The sequence below is a fragment of the Mya arenaria genome, chromosome 12 (assembly GCF_026914265.1).
Source record: "Mya arenaria isolate MELC-2E11 chromosome 12, ASM2691426v1".
NCBI classification, from domain to species: Eukaryota; Metazoa; Mollusca; class Bivalvia; order Myida; family Myidae; genus Mya; species Mya arenaria.
In genome coordinates, this window is record NC_069133.1 from 66,628,638 (window position 1) to 66,650,639 (window position 22,002).

The window sequence follows — 22,002 nt, forward strand, 5'->3', positions numbered from 1 at the left end:
ACTTTGTTAAGTACTGACAATGTTAAGCTGTTAAATAACATAGCAACATATATATCGTTTGCTACAGATAGAAGAAATGCTTAATTGTATAAATTCTATTATACCATGATATTATAAAACATACTTTTCTCTTTTGATGTTATACTGATATCATTAAATGCCATCTTGTATATATGTTTTTGGCAATGTTCAATTTGAATAATGCTAATAAAATTTTGACTTTACTTGACTTGATAAACGTTCTTTGATTCGCATGTAACATATCTATAGAAATTGCGCGTTGGTAGTAACATTCTATCATATCAGATTCTTCACATTCCTGGTTAAACCATGGCTATTAAAATTTACGCTTTGGTTCTTTATGTTCATCGTTTAAGGTTCTAACATAAGCATTTAAAGCTTTATCATACAATAATTTGGCAAATTTATCAATTCCAGAATCAATATAACAATTATTTTCAACAATATTGTCTATAATATTTTAAAAGTTCAATGGCATTTGATACTATTGCATTTCTATAACATTCTATTTTGCAATGATTTTCGATACAGAATCTGTTATTTTACATTTTATGTAAACTGTGAGTACAAGTTTAACAGCTACATGTCTTAAAAACGTTGCAAGTCGTGTACAATAAAATTATTAACAACCGGAAATTATTCTGAGGAAATCAAAACATAATCTATTACACTGTTACCAGCTTCCGAATAACATTTACCTACCAATATAAGCATCATCCCCTACTCGACCATCTACAATTTTGGCTGAAAGAGACATAAAATCAGCATTTTTGGCTATTGCCTATTAATCCGTCTGATTTTAACTTACTGGGAATGAAAATACAAGGGGCAATATACATCGACCTTATTCTTCCGTTCGGTGTCAGCTGCGGCCCTTTTTATTTTGAGGTTTTCTCAACATTTATCCATTGGCTTGTAAAAACATTATCAGGACTACCATCTCTCGACCACAATCTAGACGATTTTAGTTTCGGCGGGCTCGATGAAACAAATAATTGTGGTATATTACTAAAATTATTTTATACAATTTGCAACGGAATTGGTGTCCCGATAAATGAAGAGAAAAATATAGGACCCACAACTGTTTTAGTATTCCTTGGCCTTGAGATCGACTCTTGCAAAGTAATTATAAGGATCCCACTCGTTAAAATTGAGGAATTGAAGACCTTGCTGTCACGTTATGTTAACAAGAAAAAATCACATTAGGTGATCTTCAGTCATTGGTAGGAAATTTGTGTTTCTTTGTTTAAGCTATTCGCTCGAGTAGAGCTTTTTACGGCGCTTTTATGATTCTATGTTTCTGGATTGGAAATTAAATTTTACAAACTAAGGAAACCGCAAGGCATGAGCGAAAACTTTCTTATGTGGCTTCGTTTTTTGTTAGAATTTAACGGCCTTTGTCCCATTTTTGAAAAGGATTGGTACGAAAATGAAACTTGCAACTCTTTACCTACAGTGCGGGTAGCGCTGAGTTGGGCTGTGGGTATTTTTTTAACGGCAAGTGGGCTTTTTTTCAATGGCCCTAGCACTGGATAAAAGATTATGCCATGAAGGGCACCCCATTTCTCGAAATGGTCCCAGTTGTTTTAACCGCTTACTTGTGGGCGCCGCAGTTGGCAAATAAGTGAATCATTTTCCGTATAGATAATTTAGCGCAAGTCTCTAAAATAAACAACGGACAGCAAAGTCAAAGCGGGCCATGAAGCTAGTGAGAAGATTTGTTTTGAAATGCATGCAGTTTAATCTTTTCTTTCAGACAATGTACATTGAAACACATGCAAATGAAATTACTGATTATGATACACATGCATGAAATTGCTGATTCTATTTCACGCAAACAGTGGCTGAGATTCCAACGGCTAGCACCAAAAGCTACTCACCAAGAACAACTGCCAGAGAAATTTCTGTCGCGGATCTCAGAAATGAAAGTAGACGACTAATATCAAGGCTATCTATGACGTCGGGCTTGCTAGAAAAAAAACATCCAAATGAAATTGCTGATTCTATTTCACGCAAACAGTGGCAGAGATTCCACCGGCTACCACCAATAGCTACTCACCAAGAACAACTGCCAGAAAATTTTCTGTCGCGGATGTCAGAAATGAAAGTAGACGACTAATATCGTCGTCAGTATCAGTTAACACATTGGAAACATAATGTAGGGCTTAAAAGGTTTCGGGATTTTCGATTTCTGCATCAATTCCCGGATACTTGGCCTCCGGGGGTCTATCATATAGCCATGTTTTTGTCATACCTTTCTTTAGAAAACCTAACATACAATACCATTAAGCTCTACAAATGTGTGGTCGGATGCCAATGCGATCTTTTTGGTCACCCAGACGCCACAGAAAATACATTGTTAATCGTATACTTAATGGCATCCAAAAAGGCAAACCGCCTTCTAGATCAAGGCTACCTATGACGTCGGGCTTGCTAGAAAAAAAATGGACTATTACCTTCTGTTACCACCAATCATTATGAATGTCAGATGTTATCCGCTGCTTTCAGCTTAGCTTTTTTGGCTTTTTCCGGGTGGGTGAAATCACCTGTTACAAGACAAGAGCTAACAAACAGGATAGTTGCATTTGATGACGTGTTAACAAGGCCCCGCCAGAAAAGGCTCTCATTGTGAATATAAGGGGTTCCAAAACAGACCAAACATTCCGGGGCCATAGTATAAAAATCCCGAAGGCTACTAACTATACATTCCCTGTGTTGGCCATGAGGCAGTTTATTGCTAGACGGCCTAAAATCAGAGGCTCCTTGCTCCGTCATCTGGATGGCAAACCATTTACACGCGGCCAATTTTCAGCTATATTGAAAATGTGCCTCTCTACATTAAACATTGAGTATTCCAAATACAATACACATTCATTTAGAATAGGTGCAGCAACAACCGCCGCTTTGTTAGGCTGCCCTGTTGCCATTATTAAGGCCGCAGGTCGATGGAAGTCAGATGCTTATAAATCAAACATCAAAACCGGCAACACACAGTCATTGTCATGTTTAAATTAAAGTGTTAATTGAGTGTTCCGGTAGGCTGTACTACCATCTTGCATGTGAAGAAGTTTAATAGGTTTTAATAGTATACGGTTTAAATAGAATTCGCTGTACCTACGATTTGATCATTTCTCTAATACCGTTGATAACTTTCAGTTGATCGGAAACAATTTTTAAGTTTGTTTGTATATTCTTTCATATTTAGGTTCTCCTAAGCGCGTATGGGTTGTGGGGTAATCCATCGTCAAGAGCGCGTTCATGCATGCGTGGATGTCTGATCCTAACTTGAAAATGGAGTCTTACAAGTTGTAATGGCAGTGTTACGGGGGCTTAGGCATTGAGGAAATGGAAAGAAAGATTAACCTTCAGAAACGCGTAAACATGTGCCAGCCACCAGCCATGATTATTATGCATTGTGGCGGGAATGATATTGGGAGGATAAAATTTCTGAGTTTATAAAGCATTTTAAGCTGGTAGATAATATTGGCAACATCTCATCTGGTACTAGAGTTGTGTTCTCGCAATTTTTTCCTAGATTAACATGGAGCTATTCCAAAAATCACATCGATATGTTTAACGCTAAAAGGCGCCTGAACAGCTTCTGCAAAAAATACATTTCAAAGAAAAGGGGGTGCTTCTTGGCCCACAATATTTCAACCAAGTATCTATTGCAAGATGGCGTCCATGGCAACGAGTTATTCAACCAGTATTTGGCAATTTGTACACGCTTAGCTAAACTCACTTTGCCTGAAATATAAAAGTCATATACGAACTGCTGCTTTATAGAATAATGCTGATCATATTAAAAGCTACCATCTCGTATCAAGAACCCCTAATTTTTTTAAATGAAAAATTACGGAATATTTTTTATATGACATGTTTTCACAATCTTGACCGAAAAATAATAAATGATAAAAAAATAAAAAAATATTTAAAACAAATATGAAAAAAGTATGTATTACTGTATCCAGGCAATGTGACGATCACCTGTTCATGGAACACGTCCAATCAACCCCTCGATAGATATCAGTTTCCGTGGTGATTTGTAGTCGCCGAAGAATGGAGGTGATTTCTGGTGGGCTGAACGGAAGGTGGTTCTGATTGGATGTTTTTAACTGCGCAATCTATTATGGGTACAAAGCACACTTCCGGTCAGCGGGTTAATATGAAGTACGAAGTAATCCTGAATGTAATGTTAGACAAGTATTGTAAATTCATCAAATTAGTATTTAGTTGTCTTTTCTAATTTTTCAAACGGTGATCATATCACATTTAATCCCGCTCTCACTTTCAGATCAAACATTAGCACACACAAAGCTGGAAAATATCAACAAGGTCACTAGCGAAATTACGTATTATATGCATACAATGTGTGACAATGACCATAACTGTCATTTAAAATCCTATTCTTCCATTTAATCCTTTTATTTTTTTATTTTATTTTAAGATCGCAATATATTTTACCTCATGAACACCAAAAGCAAAATGCGTTTCATTCGAGCCATTCGTGTAATCTACCTTTTGGTGATAACTTGGTGCTTTATATTACCATATTATACGAAGACAACAATGCATGTACCGTACACTCGGTTCCTTCATACCCATACTAGATCGTAAAAACTAATATACCTACATATACTATATTACATAAACATTTCCGTTTTACTGTATGTAACCAAACGATAAAGTTTCCGCCGTGAACTCTCCTTGCTGCATTTGCAAAATTGTATAAGGTTTTGTTTTTCAACATGATGGATTATAAATGCAAGAGTTAAGGTTAGATTGAAGATTGGTTTCAAATATCCTAATCGAAAAATAACTATCATACGACTGGTTACTGTAATAAAGTGTGATTATGTGAAAATTAAGTTGTTTGTCTTATCAACATGACAATATGTGAATTTCTACGCGTACATGTCAATAAATCATAATTATTATTACCATTTAAACAATCAAGTGCTATTCTGTAAATATTTGCGCAACAGTTCAATATATATGTAACTTAAAACCAATGTTGCGTAGCTGCAACTGGATTTCACAAGGAGTTATAAAATTGGCGAAGTAATAACCAAGACATGCAACTTGAACCGTTGCGAATCGATCTACAAGACAGTGTGATTGTTAGAATGGTCATTAACGTTGCATGCATATTAAACCGTTGCACATCTTCGTGTCGGAATCATTTCTTCTATTCGCGTTGAGGGGAAAAGAACCGAGCACAGTATGTGTCGCGACGATAGCGATATTGCTCATAATGTAATACTTGAATATTAAACCATCTTTGTTTTAAAGAATATGGTTAATAACCAACTCAATCTACTAAAGCCTTGCTTAAAAACAATCACTAAAAGACTATAGTCATTGTGATGATATAACAAATACATATATGTATTAAAAGGAAAAGCAGGAGTTATGAATACGCGCATAGATGACGCTCATGATATAATACTTTAATATTAAATCATCTTTATTTAGGAAACAAAAGAATGCTTTTGTCAAATTCCAGTTCTTTTTTTACAGCATAGTACGGTACAAGATTATCACAGGACACTTATATATGAATGCAGTTAAAATACAGTAACGTGGAACATATGATCAACCAAACAGGTCTAAACTATCTAAGTTTTCTTTTAACCATATTTCACTCGAAAGCTGATATAACTGCTTCAACAGATATGGAACCTGTAGCAAAGAGGAAACTGTAGATGAAAATTATTTATGCAGTTTAAATATGTATTAAAAGGAAAAGCAGAAGTTATTTATACGCACTGTATTCTTTTCTGCTACTTCCTGACCCTTTTCTTGAGCGTTTTGTTTTTGTCACTGAAACAAAAGGATGCTATTGATAAACTCCACGTCTTTTTTCTCTACAGTACAATTAAATATGAATACAGTTAAAATACAGTAACGTGGAACATATGTTTAATCAAGCAATTATGTCTTAACCATCTTAGTGTTCTTCTTACCGTTCACAATGCAGAATCTCATGTATCTGCTTTGGCAGCTCTTGAATCTGTAGTCAACATAAAGAGGAAACTGTTAATGAAAATTATTTATGCAATTCAAATATGTATTTAAAGGCAAAGTAAGAGTTATATATACGCACCTTGACCTCTTCTGGTATTTGGAACATGTGTTTCAACCAGGTCTAAACCAGCTTAGTTTTCTTCTATTCAGAGAGAAAATCTAAATCAAACGCATTATAATGCTCTTTGCTATATTAAGTATGTCATGTATTTTTATACAAATGCACAGATAGTTAAAGTAAATCGCTACTTCAATTTCAGATTTCATTTATTATGTTGAGTGTATGTTTAAGTAGATTCTTAGAAGACTGAACTTGATAAACATCATTACTTTTAAGAAGTCCATGTAGCGGCTCTGGATTATCTCCTGCTCCCTCCAAAAGTCGCTTGTCGTATTTACTTCAGTGATCTGACACAATAAAATATCATCAAATTAAAAAAAAATCTTTAGTATATCATCAAGGATTTTAGTCAAGCAACGATAATGTGAGAGAAGAGCTACAACATAGGATTTCCATTGTGAACAAATATGCACACTCGTTATTGATGACTTGGTTTTCACATAAATATTGATGATGAAATGTTTCACCCACAATGTCACTGATATAAATATATTCTTTATTCTCAACAGTGGATACAATACCAATATCTAATCACAAAGTACAGAGTGTACTTTCTTAGTCGTCATTAACAAAGTTTTAACTTAACAAAGGTTTTAACTAAAATGTGACTTCATGAAAAGTTAATGTTCCTGTCTTTATACGATTGAAATGTACCAAGCTAATCTTGATATGTGGGGTTCACACACACTCACCTGTCTCCCGCCCTAAGCACACACCCACGCAGACACACATGCATCCCCCCATACACTAGGTTACACTAGGTAATTTATTTAACAAAATGCTAACCCCTTCCTGAACTTTTCTGCAATTGTTCGCCACTGCCGCCTTCACAGCATCCATCACCTTCATGAATACCTCTCCTTCTTTTATGTCATTCTGCAATAAAAACATCTGTGCTGAAATAACAGTTTAACACCAAGCATCATGTATCTGAAATTATCGCTATTTTTGGTCCTTCTTTGTTTAACTAAATTTTTATTCCAAAACTGCTAGTCTGAAGTAATCGCTAATCCAAAGTTCAAAAGACGGTCCCGATTTGGTATTTCACACCTTTCTATCAATCATTATTTCGGACTCAATAATCTCATAGCTTTTCATACCATATACGGCGAATGCACTCAGGCTACAGTTTGAGGTGAGCAAGTCATTTGTGTGAATATAATGCTGGTTCACATTATCTTAATATAATTCAAAAATGTTAATCTCATCAGAATCTGCATGGCTCACTCAACCGGCTACCAAACAATCCAGGGAGGGTATAAACAGCGTTATTTTTTTTGAGGGAGCCAGTTTTTGTGAAATGCATGGAAACCTGAGTGATATAAGACTGCTGACAAAAAATCAATGCGCAGAATTTCATATTCACTAAAAAAATGATGTTTTTATGCCTTTTCTTAAACTGTAAGTAACGCTTTAAGCTAAAAACATTAATTTTCAAAGGGAAATATGAAAATATTCATCTGTTCTTTCATAAGCAGTAATAAGTCTCCAGTTTGCAGATATTGACGTTTGTGCATTAACTGCTTTTAAACACGTTACAGTCTTCAGTTTTAAATGAATCTCGATGAAACTTGTACAGTATTTAGATATCCATCAGAGCTTTGTTCCATTCGAAAACCAGCCAGATCCACCCTGATGATGCATGCCTACAGTATTAAAATATGCTATTTTCAGACTATTTTTAGTCAAGTCTACATGAGCTAAGTCTATTTAAGCAAAGTTTACAAGTAAAGTCAAGTCTAGGATGAGACGGGGGACAACTTGCTTTTTGGTTGTGCAGTTTGTTTTGTTTCATTCTTGTTGAAAGGCCATAGGCCATTTTTATCTCTATTGGCCAAAGTGTCAGTCGTTTGTGAATCCATCTAAACGAAATTGCTTGTGAATTTTGTTTCAAACCACAAGGCTCATATCTTTCATATTTATTGTGGAGCTTCATATGATGACCATCTAGAAAACCAGTTGAAATTATGCCACTGGGGACATCCCTTTTGACCTACTTTTTAAAGCTTCAGCAATGAAATTATGACCATGTGAACAGTTTTGCAAACAAGCATCAATGTTGTCAGCAGATGACCTTGACTTTGACCTTTTGACCAACTGTTTTAGCTAGACAATTTGAAGAAAAAGGAGGGCTTTACTACTCGCCCCAGCGTCGGAATCCAGTTTAACTTTTAGGGCATGTTGCGATTTTCTATTATAAATCCAATACCCTCCCTTCTATTCACTTCACACAGTTGTTTAGGACCATCAATAGTATATAAAGAGTTTATAGAGACCTTTAATGATATTATATTTTGGGCCCCCGAGAGTTATGGTCACTGTTTACTTTATAATTTGATTTTTTTTATGCTTTTGACAGGCACATACATCATTATTGTATTCACTTTTAAGTCAAAGCGGTGAAATTGAGGGTGCTGTCTTACGACAGCTCTTGTTTATTTTTAAAGCGACTGGAATGATATTTTTGAAAGCAATTTTTTTCTCCTTCAGATGACCTTTACTTGGCACATATTAAAATACCTCAGGCAACTAATCTGCTTACAACACTTTCTGTCATCAGATGTTGAACGTGCAAATTTTTGGCTAACCCAAACACAAAACTTGTTTCAGTTGCCTATAACCCATACATACATGCTCTGGATTGAAAATGACGACAGGAGCTATGCCAGTTGAGCTTAGGCCCTCTTGGGCCTCTTGTTTTGAATGATCTTTCTTATTATATTAAAAGGAAAAAACAAATTTTGGCTCATCGCTAGATTTGGGTTTTATGAAAACTAATTGTTTTGGCAGGATTCTTAGGAATGAAACATAAATTTTGTAAGGCCTAAGGCCTTTTTTATGCCCCCCTTTGAAAAAGAGGGGTATATTGCTTTGCACACGTCGGTCAGTCCATCCGTCCGTTGGTAGACCAAAGCTTGAGTGATAACTCATCAATTCTTCGATGTTTGGTCATCACACTTGACATGAAGGTAAGGCCTGACCAGTAGATGACCCCTATTGATTTTAGGGCTCATCAGGTCAAAGGTCAAGGTTACAGAGACCTTTAATGGTAAAATACTTTTAAAGCTTATCCGAGTGATAACTCAACAATGCCTTGACCTATGATCATCAAACTTGATATGGAAGTTGGGCCTGACCAGTAGATGACCCCTATCGTTTTTGGGGGTCATCGGGCCAAAGGTCAAGGTCACAGTGACCTTGAATGGTAAAAGGTTGTCGAGTGAAAATTCGACAATGCCTGCACCCATGGCCCTCATACTTGACATGGAGGTTGGGCCTGACCTGTAGATGGCCCTTATTGATTTTAGGGGTCATTGGGCCAAAGGTCAAGGTCACAGTGACCTTGAATGGTAAAAGGTTGTCCAAGTGATCACTCGACAATGCCTGCACCCATGGCCCACAAACTTGACTTGGAAGTTGTGCCTGACCAGTAGATGGCCCCTATTGATTTTAGGGGTCATTGGGCAAAAGGTCAAGGTCACAGTGACCTTGAATTGTAAAAGGATGTCCGGGTGATAATTCAACAATGCCTGCACCCATGGCCCTCAGACTTGACTTGGAGGTTGGGCCTGACCAGTAGGTGACCCCTATTGTTTTGGGGGTTCATTTGGCCAAAGGTCAAGGTCAGTGACCTGGAATGGTAAAAGGTACGAGTGATAACTCATAAATACCTGCAACCATGGCCCTCAGACTTGACTTGCAGGTTCGGCCTGACCAGTAGATGACTCCTATTGATATTAGGGGTCAAAGGTCAAGGTCAGTGATCTTGAAAGCAAACCCAACAAGTCTTGGACCTATGGTCATCAAACTTGACATGAAGGTCCGGCCTGACCTGTAGATGACCCCTCTTGACTTTGGGGGTCATCGGTCCCTCAAACATGACATTTAGATTTTTGGTGACCAGCTGAAGACTCCTATGGATTAAGAGGTCACAGAGTCAAAGATAATGGTCATAACACACTCTATCCTCACACTTTGAATGGTCATAATCTTAAAACTGCCTCAAAGGCATCCAATGTCAGTGAAAAATTTTCATGACATTTTTATTTAATTGTCCGTATAATCCTGACATCATGGCACTTTTTTGGTATTAAAAAAAACAAAAACGAAAATCACATTTTTTTCTGCGCACATGAAATGATGTTAAACCTGTTCCCTGTTCCTTTGCAACATAAGGATGCAGTTTTCAAAATGGCAGAAAACGGTTCATCAAGGCTGATTTCTGTGTATAGTTATTGATAAAATATATTGTCCTGTGTTTGTCCGAGGGGGCATTAATTGTTAAACAAATTATATGGAGACTGTTCTATTCAAGTAATCAAAAGCTTGGGTTACTTCAATTTTGTTCAGATTTCATTTATTATGTTGAGTATATGTTTTAGTAGATTCTTAGAACACTGAACTTGGTAATTTTCCATTTTTTAACAATGCTGTTACAATTAAACATCATTACATTCAAAAACTGCAGGTAACTGGCCTGCTGTTCCTGCTGTGTTTCCCAAAATGCCGACACCTCCTCGACTTTAGTGATCTGAAACAATACAGTAACATCATTATTTCGAATTTTACTATATCATCAATGATTTTAGTCAAGAAACTATAATATGAGAGAAGAGCTTCAACATAGGATTTCCATTGTGCACAAATATGCACGCTGGTTATTGATGACTTGGTGCAGAAATGTTTCACCCACAATGTCTCTGATATAAATCTAAATTTTTATATATTTATAGTGTTATAGCCAGAAATTGAAAAGGGCAGGATGTGCCCAAAAAGGGGCTGGGTGATTTCTTAAAAGGGGCAAAAATGTGCGCGCAATATTTGATTGTGAAACGGCCATTTACCTTAAAGGTTGTTGTCAAACTGTGACTTTAAGTGTGTCCTTATGCCTTAAAGAGTTAGCATTATGTGTAAGTCTACAACAAGGAGCAAGTAAACAGTATTTATTGTATTTTTTATTTTATCCAAACGACTGTAGTAATAGCATGAAGACAGTCAGTAATCACAGGAAATACACACAAAATAACATAAATGATAATAAATACTAAATAAATAATTCAATGAGATTTAACAAGACTGTTACAATGAGGCTACCAGACAACAAATACCTAGGGGGGACAAGTTCATACCAATAACAAGAATACATGTGTGCCTTACATTTGATAAGTTATGGCATGCAACAATTGCAATATATTAAAGATAAATATTTAATGGAACCACAACTCAATTGTAAAAAAGTAAGAGCACGTGGACTTCATGTTGCAAATTTCCCGCAAAATTGAACCTCTCTCTTAAACTTACATAACGTCATGAACAAGTTTATTTTTTCAACAATGAATAAAAACGCAATTGATTTTTTTCATGTCTTATTTATTTTTATATTTAAATTTACAGAGATCGGCGAAGACTGCAATGTTAGCTAATGCAATGGTTCGGAGCCATGCTAGGTGTTGGGCCTAACTATTGTTATGACAGATACATTTTTTTTTAAATTTATTCACTAACTGTTGTTTGAAAATACAATAAACTTTCATGATAAATAACCTTGGTGTCCTGCTATTGATAACCTCATACTGACAAATGTTTCTTTGCGATACTATATATCGGGTATGAAAATCTCAACTTGTTACGCTTTGAACATTATAAGCTATGACGATAGTATCACAAACAGCTTCATTTTTATGCTACAACTTATGCAAAAACAAATGTTACAATTACATTGAAAGTATTCATGACACATTGAAAATACTCGGAATTCTAGCTGGACATTGGGACACGTTCGGCCCGGAAGTTAAATTAAACTGTGTAACAAAAACGTCCTTGATGCGCTATCTTATTCATCATTAAATAAAACCTAAATGTAAATGGTTGTAATCGGAACCGGTTGGTACATGTATTTACCTTCGGTCAATCATTAAGTGGAATTCTAGATTTATGTTAACATTGGCGTGCACTTTTGATGGACATGCTTTGCCAAAAGACAAGAAAACTATTTGTGCGTACATGTACGTCTGGATTCCACGTGTTTGGTCTGTAACTTTGTGGAGTTAGCGATTTTACTTTGCATGTGTTTTCAGCCAAATAATAAAATGTTTCGCGTATCAAGTCTTTTTTGGATATATAACCTGACATTCATTATTTATTTTTAGCTCAATTATCAGGCAGACTGGTCGGAGGGCAGCATCAAAGTCACCTTATGTATCGAAACATTTTAGTTAGGTTTGACATATAAATACAAACTTATATTCACTTCTAAGTCAAAGCAGCGTAGTCGAGCGCGCTGTCTTACGACAGCTCTTGTTTTACGTAATAATTTGTCGTATGTTAATAATGAAATTGTGTATTCCTCGTATAAAAAACAGTATGAACACATTCAAGTAATATAAACCTTACCATGCTGCAATGTTTTAAGTGTAGTTCAGTTCTCACTGCTGAGTTGTTTTGAGTGAATGTTAAATATATCACCCATTGACTTTAAAAGAATACAATTTAAATAATACTTGTTCTACGGCATTCAAACTTTCAGACAGTGATATTGAAATATTAAAGTTTTAATTAAGCTACCAGTAATTGAAATTGATTCCACGGTAACCATGGAGACACATTCTTGTCTAAAAATTATACTTTTATTTTGGTTATGCTATTGTTTTTCATAAAAACACATTTGTGTTCATCAATAAAATCCATCAATTGAATTTTTTTGGGGTAAAATGAAGATTCACATTGATATTGAACGCAATTAAATGAAAACTTATGTTATTGTTTATTTTGGACAACATTTGTTATATGGCGTGTGCTACAATATAATTGAAAAACAGCTGTTTATTGGAGAGAAACAAGCAAATATGTCAATGGTCATTCATTTGTTTTTTTATAGCTTTAGTGTTCAGATCAAGAATAAAATACTATGAAGCAACAAAAACTTTTGTGAGAAAGTTATTCTGCATGTTCCCATGGCAACCAATCTTCTTTATTTGATATTCATACCAAAGTTAAAGAATTTGACCAATGTTCAGGTTTTTTATTGACTACATTACCATTATTTTATGAATATTTATCTGCTTTATCTAATTTAATGTCATAATATATAATTTTCAGCAAATAAAAATTCACATTACGTTATTTTAGTGATACTTAGCTATAGAAAGAAGAACAGTTAACAATATGCTAATGGCACAGACCTGATACCCTGTTTAAAGGATCACAAAACAATAGTCCACTATGAAATTGATATTACAATATTACTGAATGGGAGCATGATTGATAAATAAACATTCCACATTTATGTATCTTTCAGTCATTTCATTTCAATTTTAAAAGGTTGCTATGGAAACATATCAACTATGGGTTTTTTTAAAAAGTACAATATACCATTAAGATACGTTTCTTAAGTTGTAGTCATTTGAGACTGCATAAACAGAACATGAGACAATGAATCAAAAATATGCTTTTGACCAGTATTAATTAAATATAAGTACAATCATGTTTCTTAAAGGAAACAAATGTTTATATTTGTTATTTCCAACCAGCGACTGAACTAGTCTTCTTTAGTAGCAGTACTCAAGACTTGGTTATAAGGACAGTATCAAAAGTGCATATATGGTATATAATTAAATGAGCTTTAAAATAGTGAAAAAGAAGTTTATCGCATCTTCTAATGTACATGTACTGAATAAACAATAACAAGCAGTTACTTTAGATTGACAGGATAGAACCAATACTTAAAAACAAGTTGCCCATTGTACCCACTGGCGGCACTAGAGGGGGAGGCCCACCAGGCAACGCCCCTCACATCATTCAAATTTACTTCTTCTATATCAGAGAAATAAGATAAAAAGTAATTTTATACATTCAAAATGCAACATCTCAGACTACAAATTGCTTACATTTTTTGGGGTGGGTGGGGGGGAGGAGAACCCATTTTATGTCATCCGCCCTGGTACCATTGTAAGTAGTTAATTTTGTAACTTTATGAATTCATAAAGGGAGCATTAGTTAAAACTTATTTATTTTCACAACAATTGTGAAACAAATTTTTGCAATAAAAAAAACGAAGCAAAAAACACACTTTACTTAAGAAATAAAGAAACATTCTACCTGTCGACTTTTAGCACATTTTTGGCCAAAGTATGATTGGTCCTTTTTATCTTAGCAAGTTCCTTTTCAAGATCAAAGAATTTGCATTGTGTGCGTCAATTAATTAATTTGTAACAACATCCCCCTCAAAGATGGACATTAAGGGGTACAACGTTCGTGTCACAGACAACGGGGTCCACGAATAATGTGTCATAATGAACAACAATTAGCACCCTGATTAGCAGGAATTACCGTTAATCCGACCTCGGTGATGACGGGTCGTGTGCCTTATCACAGGCTGATCTGTGACAGATTAGGAGACAGCAACATTGACCAATGAAATGTTTTGAGGGAGCAACTTTGTGGTAAAGAACAATCTGAATGGCCAGATGAGCGCAAGAGGGCGGGGGAAAATACGATAATCGGGAAATAAGGGGCAGCCGGGCGGGGTCAAAAATGGGCAGGGCGGGCCACCCTTCCATTCCGCATTAGCAAAAACACTCATTTCTAATAAATAGGGTCAACAGTGGATACAGTACCAATATCTAATCACAAAACACAGATAGTACTTTCTTAGTCGTCATTAACAAAGGTTTTAACTTAAAGGTTTCAACTAAAATGTGACTTCATGAAGAGTTAATGTTCCTGTCTTTATATGATTGAAATGTACCAAGCTAATCTTGATATGTGGGGTTCACACACACTCACCTGTCTCCCGGCCTAAGCACACACCCACGCAGACACACATGCATCCCCCATACACTAGGTTACACTAGGTAATTTAGCTTTTTATTTAACAAAATACTAACCCCTTCCTGAACTTTTCTACAATTGTTGGCCACTGCCGCCTTTATTACATCCATAACCTTCATAAACACCTCTCCTTCTTTTATGTCATTCTGCAATAAAAACACCTGTGCTGAAATAACAGTTTAACACCAAGCATCACGTATCTGAAATTATCGCTATTATGAATTGTGGGTCCTTCTTTGTTTAACTAAATTTTTAATCCAAAACTGCTAGTCTGAAGTAATCGCTAATCCAAAGTTCACAAGACGGTCCCGATTTGGTATTTCACACCTTTTTATCAATCATTATTTCGGACTCAATCATCTCATAGTTTTTCATACCATATACTGCGAATGCACTCAGGCTTCAGTTTGAGGTGAGCAAGTCATTTGTGTGATGAAGTGTGAATATAATGCTGGTTCACATTATCTCATCAGAATCTGCATGGCTCACGCAACCGGCTACCAAACAATCCAAGGAAGGTATGAACAGCGTTATTTTTTCTTGGAGGGAGCCAGTTTTTTGTGAAATGCATGGAAACCTGAGTGATATAAGACTGCTGACAAAAAATCAATGTGCAGAATTTCATATTCACTAAAAAAAATTGATGTTTTATGCCTTTTCTTAAACTGTAAGTAACGCTTTAAGCTAATAAAAACATTAATTTTCAAAGGGAAATATGAAAATGTTCATCTGTTCTTTCATAAGCAGTAATAAATCTCCAGTTTGCAGATATTTGTGCATTAATTGCTTTTAAACACGTTACAGTCTTCAGTTTTAATTGAATCTCGATGAAACTTGTACAGTATTTAGATATCCATCAGAGCTTTGTTCCATTCGAAAACCAGCCAGATCCACCCTGATGATGCATGCCTACATTATAAAAAGATGCTATTTTCAGACTATTTTTAGTCAAGTCTACATGAGCTTAGTCTATTTTAGCAAAGTTTACAAGTAAAGTCAAGTTTAGGATGAGACGGGGGACAACTTGCTTTTTGGTTGTGCAGTTTGTTTTGTGTCTTTCTTGTTGAAAGGCCATAAGGCCATTTTTATCTCTATTGGCCAAAGTGTCGTTTGTGAATCCATCTAAACAAAATTGCTTGTGAATCTTGTTTCAAACCACAAGGCTCATATCTTTCATATTTATTGTGGAGCTTCATATGATGACCATCTAGAAAACCAGTTGAAATTATGCCACTGGGGACATCCCTTTTGACCTACTTTTTTTAAAGCTTCAGCAATGAAATTATGACCATGTGAACAGTTTTGCAAACAAGCATCAATGTTGTCAGCAGATGACCTTGACTTTGACCTTTTGACCAACTTTTTTAGCTAGACAATTTGAAAAAAAGGAGGGCTCTACTACTCGCCCCAGCGTCAGAATCCAGTTTAACTTTTAGGGCATGTTGGGATTTTCTATTATAAATCCAATACCCTCCCTTCTATTCATTTCACACAGTTGTTTAGGACCATCACACAATGAGGTTACATAACTCCATACTACCCTTAATACAAGTTATGGTCCCTGATTGACTTAGGAACTTAGGTTAAAGTTTTAGGGTATATAGTATATAGAGTTTATAGAGACCTTTAATGTTATTATGTTTTGGGCCCCCAATAGTTATGGTCACTGTTTACCTTTTAATTTGATTTTTTTATGCTTTTGACAGGCACATACATCATTATTATATTCACTTTTAAGTCAAAGCGGTGAAATTGAGGGTGCTGTCTTACGACAGCTCTTGTTTATTTTTAAAGCGACTGAAATGAAATTTTGACAATAAGTACAGTTTTGAAAGCAATTCTTTTCTCCTTCAGATGACCTTTACTTGGCACATATTAAAATAGCTCAGGCAACTAATCTACTTACAACACTTTCTGTCCTCAGAAGTTGAACGTGCAACATTTTTGGCTAACCCAAGCACAAAACGTGTTTCAGTTGCCTATTACCCATACATACATGCTCTGGATTGAAAATGACCACAGGAGCCATGCCAGTAGAGCTTAGGCCCTCTTGGGCCTCTTGTTTTGAAAGATCTTTCTTATAATATTGATTTAAAAGGAAAAAAAAAAATGGCTCATCGCTAGATTCGGGTTTTATGAAAACTAATTGTTTTTGGTAGAATTCTGAGGAATGAAACATTTCGCCAAAAATCCAAAGTTATTAAAATAATTATAGAAAACTAAAAATGTGGCTAACCGCTTGTCTCAATGAAAACCTAAACAAGAATGCCATCTCCCAGCAATTTCCATGGATTTAGCCATAAACTGGCTGAAAATTGGCCGGGTCGTTTTCTGGCTGATGTCTAAAAAGAGCGGCCCATATTTGGCCAAGAAACGGCCAGAAAACAGCCAACTTTCGACCTGACATTTGGCCGGTGACCAAGAAATGGCCATCCCTGCTGTAGCAGAAACAGCGGCAGCCATATTGGATATATATGAAGAAAAAAAAACGTTTAGTGAAAAAATTCCAGACTTCCTAACGCAGATTTAACATATAAACAATTCTCACTCAGGACCTAAGTATTTGCAAAAAACTGATAATCGATTAAATGATGCAACAATAGTCTGTATTATAAAGGCAAAACAAGTTGTCATTTTTACATGATGATAATTAAATCAATTTTGTATATATATGTGCATGATTTTAATATGTGCTTCTACACTTTTGTAGTGTTTTTAAGTCATTGAAACTTGCACTGGCAAAACCAAAGACATCTGGCTCATTGTTTGTGTCTAAAATGTTGATTAATATCATTTTGGGTATGTATAATGAGATAAACAACACATCTGAGGAAATTTAATGTCTGATATACAAGAAACAAACAAGGTATGTAACTCAAACTATCCAGATTTCACGGTCGAGTCCAGTTTTTTTTAAGTTTCTTAATCAAAATACAAACAATCCATTTTAAAATAGGTGACATGAAAAAAGGAGTCAATGCCCTTTAAAATGGTATGCAATATGTTGGTATAACTTTATTGTCTTTAGACAAACAAGCCAAATCCAATGTCACATTCTCGTCTTTTTCTGTAGTCAGAAACTGTACAGCAAACAGGTCTACACACAGAAATATTTAAGTGATTTTATGCTTCGATGTAAAGAAAAACAAATCCATTCCAATGTCACAAAAAAACGCCACGATTTCATTAACAACAGTATCAGTAGCATTGCAACATGACTTTTTTAAAATAATTTGACATGCAAAAACCTTACATTTCTGTGAATATACATATTTTGTGAGAATAAAAATGCAAGAATTATTCTAATATCTCATTTCAAAGTGAAGATATAGCAATTTGTATGCACCCACCCTTCACCGCCATTAAAATGCACTAACTGAAAAGTCACGAAATCCTGACCCAAGTTTTTATTTTCATTGTAAGGCATGTAGAACTGCCCAAAAGGCTTTTTTACTACATGCAAACATATAAACTGAATAAAACACAGCAAATAAACAAACTAAAATAAATAAACAGTTTCGTTACAAACTGAAACGAGTTGTACATTAATTGCAATTACAGTTTTTTATTTATTACACTGCTATTTAATAATGGTATATTGATCAAACCAATTATTATATTAATATTATAATATATATAATAATGATTGTCAATTTATGAGTGAATTCCTTCTTTTTGCTGTTGTCTCCTGTTAAATGTTTTATAAATACTAATTTGTGGTTGATTATAAACATGATTCCCATTTGTAAGTTATAATCACATATAAACATCAACTCGGGATTTAAATAGTACATTTACATTACTTTAAGGCATAAAAAGGAAATGGGAAACATGCTTATTAATTTTCCAAATAAGCTTATGTTTTTTGTGTTTAAAAAAAAAATCAAAATGAAGCCTTATTTGCATTCACTAAATGTGTTGCCTTACTGTATCAATTTATTTTCTACATTATGTAATCTGTGATTTATATTTCAAATAACATGACCCATGATTGGAATAAAATTTATCTTATCTTTTCTTATTACACAAAAACAACGTTTCAGTTAGAAAACTACTTATGTAACCTAAATCTGGCATTTTTCTCGGGCTTTATTTTATATAAACACTTCTTTATTACATACTGTAAACATATTTGAGAAGGAAACGGTATGAAACTGGGGACAAACACAAACTTTGTGAAAAAACATTGTTTATTTTACAATTATTTAAAGAATAGACATAAAATGTATTCATTCTGAATGTTAACACCTATTTACACAGGGTGTACTTGCAGTTTGAAGCTGTCAGCAACTGTTCCATGCATTAATCATCAAGCATCTGACTAAGTGAAAACTGTCGTTTCACTTTGCGGCAGCCATTTTGGATTTGTGTTTACATTTTGGCGAAGTCTATAAATGGTCTAAGAACGTTCATAGTCCAGTTGTTTTCGTATCAAAAGTGATAAAAAAAAAACTATGAGAGATTCATCCCATGCTTAAAAACAAACCAAATAATCCTTTGTACTTGCCTGAAAACATGAAAAAAAACGTTTAATCAAATTTTCACTTTCGTTTTTCTTTTAGAAAAACCACGTTTTCAGTGAACTCTGACTGGTTTCCAGAATATTTCATCATCTAATTAACTATAAATAGCCACATGGTTCTCCGCAAATGTTGATATATGTGTTTTTAAGGGTGTATAAAATCGGTACCAGTATTGGGTCGCCTTCCGTGAAAAATTAATATTCATGAGATTCATAAGGGGAGATTACTACAATACATCGATCCGACCTGTCAATCAAACTAATCATTATTGACCAATGAGAAAGCTGCAAATTATTCACCGAGTCCCGTCCGCCATCTTTACCCACAAACACAGCAGCGATAACTGTTTACAACCGGATATTTTATTGAAGTTTTAAGACTGATTTGTGAAAATGGTTAAACGATGCGGATGGGGAATATGTTATGCAGATTAAGGTATCCGGAGGGACTAAATGGAGGCCGATTTAAACGATTTCCGACCTATAATCCGATATTGAGAAGGGCAAATGCTGGATTAAAGCCTGTGGACGGCCACAAGCGAAACTGAATGTCAACAGGATAAACAAGCACGAAGATGTCTGCTCGATTCAATTATAATTCTGAATTCTGCAAATCATGCCAAATGTTTATTTTGTTTACTTTCTTGTGTCCTAAATATTGACCTCCATATGGAGATCATGCTAGTTGACAGTTTCCATCAGGTTATGAATGTGTCAAGTTTAAACTACTGTTTTATTGTATAATATGTTACTGACTGGCATTGTGGAGTCTTGTCACACTAATTATATTTTACTATTATGCATATTTAAGCACTTTCATGGAGGAAATGGACCATCTAAAGTGTATCCTGACCCACCATCAGCTGATGGCTGGAGAATAACATCTTCAAGAAAACTCCTCACAAAGCGGTCACTTGGAAAGGAAACTTATGGCAGCATTTATACACAAAATGCAAGTGTATGCATTTAATACAAGATATCACATGCCTGTGCGTTAGAGTTTTATTTATCTTTATGGAGTGCGCGAAGACTTGAATAACATGTACCATGTAGGATAAATTGCAAAACTGAGACTGTATTATTTGTAGACTTCTACTCATTTTTAAAATGCCACTGTTCCTTTTTCAATACAAAACAACAGCATTATAGTTACATATATTTTAATACAAGTATTTTGTATGTTACAGAAAAGAACACTCAAAAGAACTGAAGAAAACATTATTACACGGAAATTACACAGTTTTTTTTATGTGTAAATTTGCATATAAATATATCAACATAATAATAATTTCTTTCAGAGAAAAGCTGGTCCAGGATCCTGCAGACACTGTACCAGGAGTAGAAACACAGACCGAATGTCCATGTAAGTGAAACCAACACTCTAACAATGCCTATGATCTTGTTGTCATTTCTGTTTTACTTGGGTCTTCACAGGTTGTGTGGTATTTAACGGTGTGAACTCTTTCGGTAAATCAATAGGTGCTGCATTTCAAACAGAGGTATTCCCACACTCTTGAGAAATGGTAGGAGTCAGTTTTAAACATCTCGTCTTAAATGTAAAATTTATTATGCATTTATTTTCAGGGACGTCACCTTTGGATGCTTGCACTTACCGCTCAAAATGCTTCCCTAAAAGAACAGTTGTCACAAAAAGAAGTCCAAGTTGAAGAATAACAGTCTGCACTTTCATCAAAGTGTTGTGAAATTCAGATTTTAAAGCAACTGGTGGGAATTTAAACAAACTGTAAATGTCGATATAGTTCTGCTCATAGAAGCAATAGTTAAAATTTGTTTAAATATTATACAGGAATCATATGATTTTATTTCTGCTTCTTTGATATAATTGAATAACTGTTAGTTTATTCATGTTTGGAATAAAGCATTGTAAAGTGAATTGTGTGTTTGTAGTTCATTTATTTAATTAGATTTAAAATTTGTAAACTCGGTCTGTGTATCTATCTGGCAAAGGACAGGTTTCCTTTTCTGACTGTGCTACTATGACTTGGTTCACTGGAACTGGCTTGATCTTTGATCCCTTGGGCACATTCCATTGTTGGGGAATACTTGTGTAACTTTGTTGATCAGGAACATGGGTGAAGTTGTGCAACTTGAGTTCCTGAAGTGACTTGATTAAGCCAACCACGTGTGAACAATGACCGCTCAATCTATATAAAAAAAGGAAAACAGAGATTGTTGACAAGTTTTCAAAACAAAAGCATGATATCATGCTGTGAAATTGGCATGTGTTTATCCTACACTGACCCATGAAGTATCATTTGACTTTCCAGATGTTAAATGTCTAAAACGAGGCAGTAACTAGAAATATGAAAACCAATAAATTGAAATACAACATACAGTATCTTACTTCTTTCTCTACTCGACGACTTGAAAATATTTTTTTCGCATTCCGTATTACGGCATGAAATGTAAAAGACATGGCGATCCAAAATTGCTTATAATTCACAATGTATATTTAAGAATA

General features: G+C 35.0%; 1 protein-coding gene and 1 long non-coding RNA gene across 2 annotated transcripts in view; one reads left to right on the forward strand and one right to left on the reverse strand.

The window, feature by feature from the left end:
- Positions 1–4,035: 4,035 nt before the first annotated feature.
- The window catches only part of LOC128210991 (uncharacterized), a 36,601-nt gene continuing 18,634 nt past the window's right edge, over positions 4,036–22,002 (reverse strand). Inside the window, exons 2-8 of the mRNA XM_052915360.1 lie at positions 15,055–15,144; positions 10,623–10,700; positions 6,956–7,045; positions 6,379–6,456; positions 5,988–6,034; positions 5,791–5,844; positions 4,036–4,145 (exon numbers count right to left, since the gene is read on the reverse strand). Of these exons, the coding sequence (XP_052771320.1) occupies positions 5,805–5,844; positions 5,988–6,034; positions 6,379–6,456; positions 6,956–7,045; positions 10,623–10,700; positions 15,055–15,144 (423 nt within the window). The 3' untranslated portion in view covers positions 4,036–4,145; positions 5,791–5,804. The remainder of the gene's footprint in view (positions 4,146–5,790; positions 5,845–5,987; positions 6,035–6,378; positions 6,457–6,955; positions 7,046–10,622; positions 10,701–15,054; positions 15,145–22,002) is intronic.
- LOC128210992 (uncharacterized) lies at positions 20,173–21,414 on the forward strand. Its single transcript, XR_008257180.1, has 3 exons — positions 20,173–20,509; positions 20,819–20,883; positions 21,105–21,414. It is a non-coding gene; the product is annotated as an uncharacterized LOC128210992 (long non-coding RNA).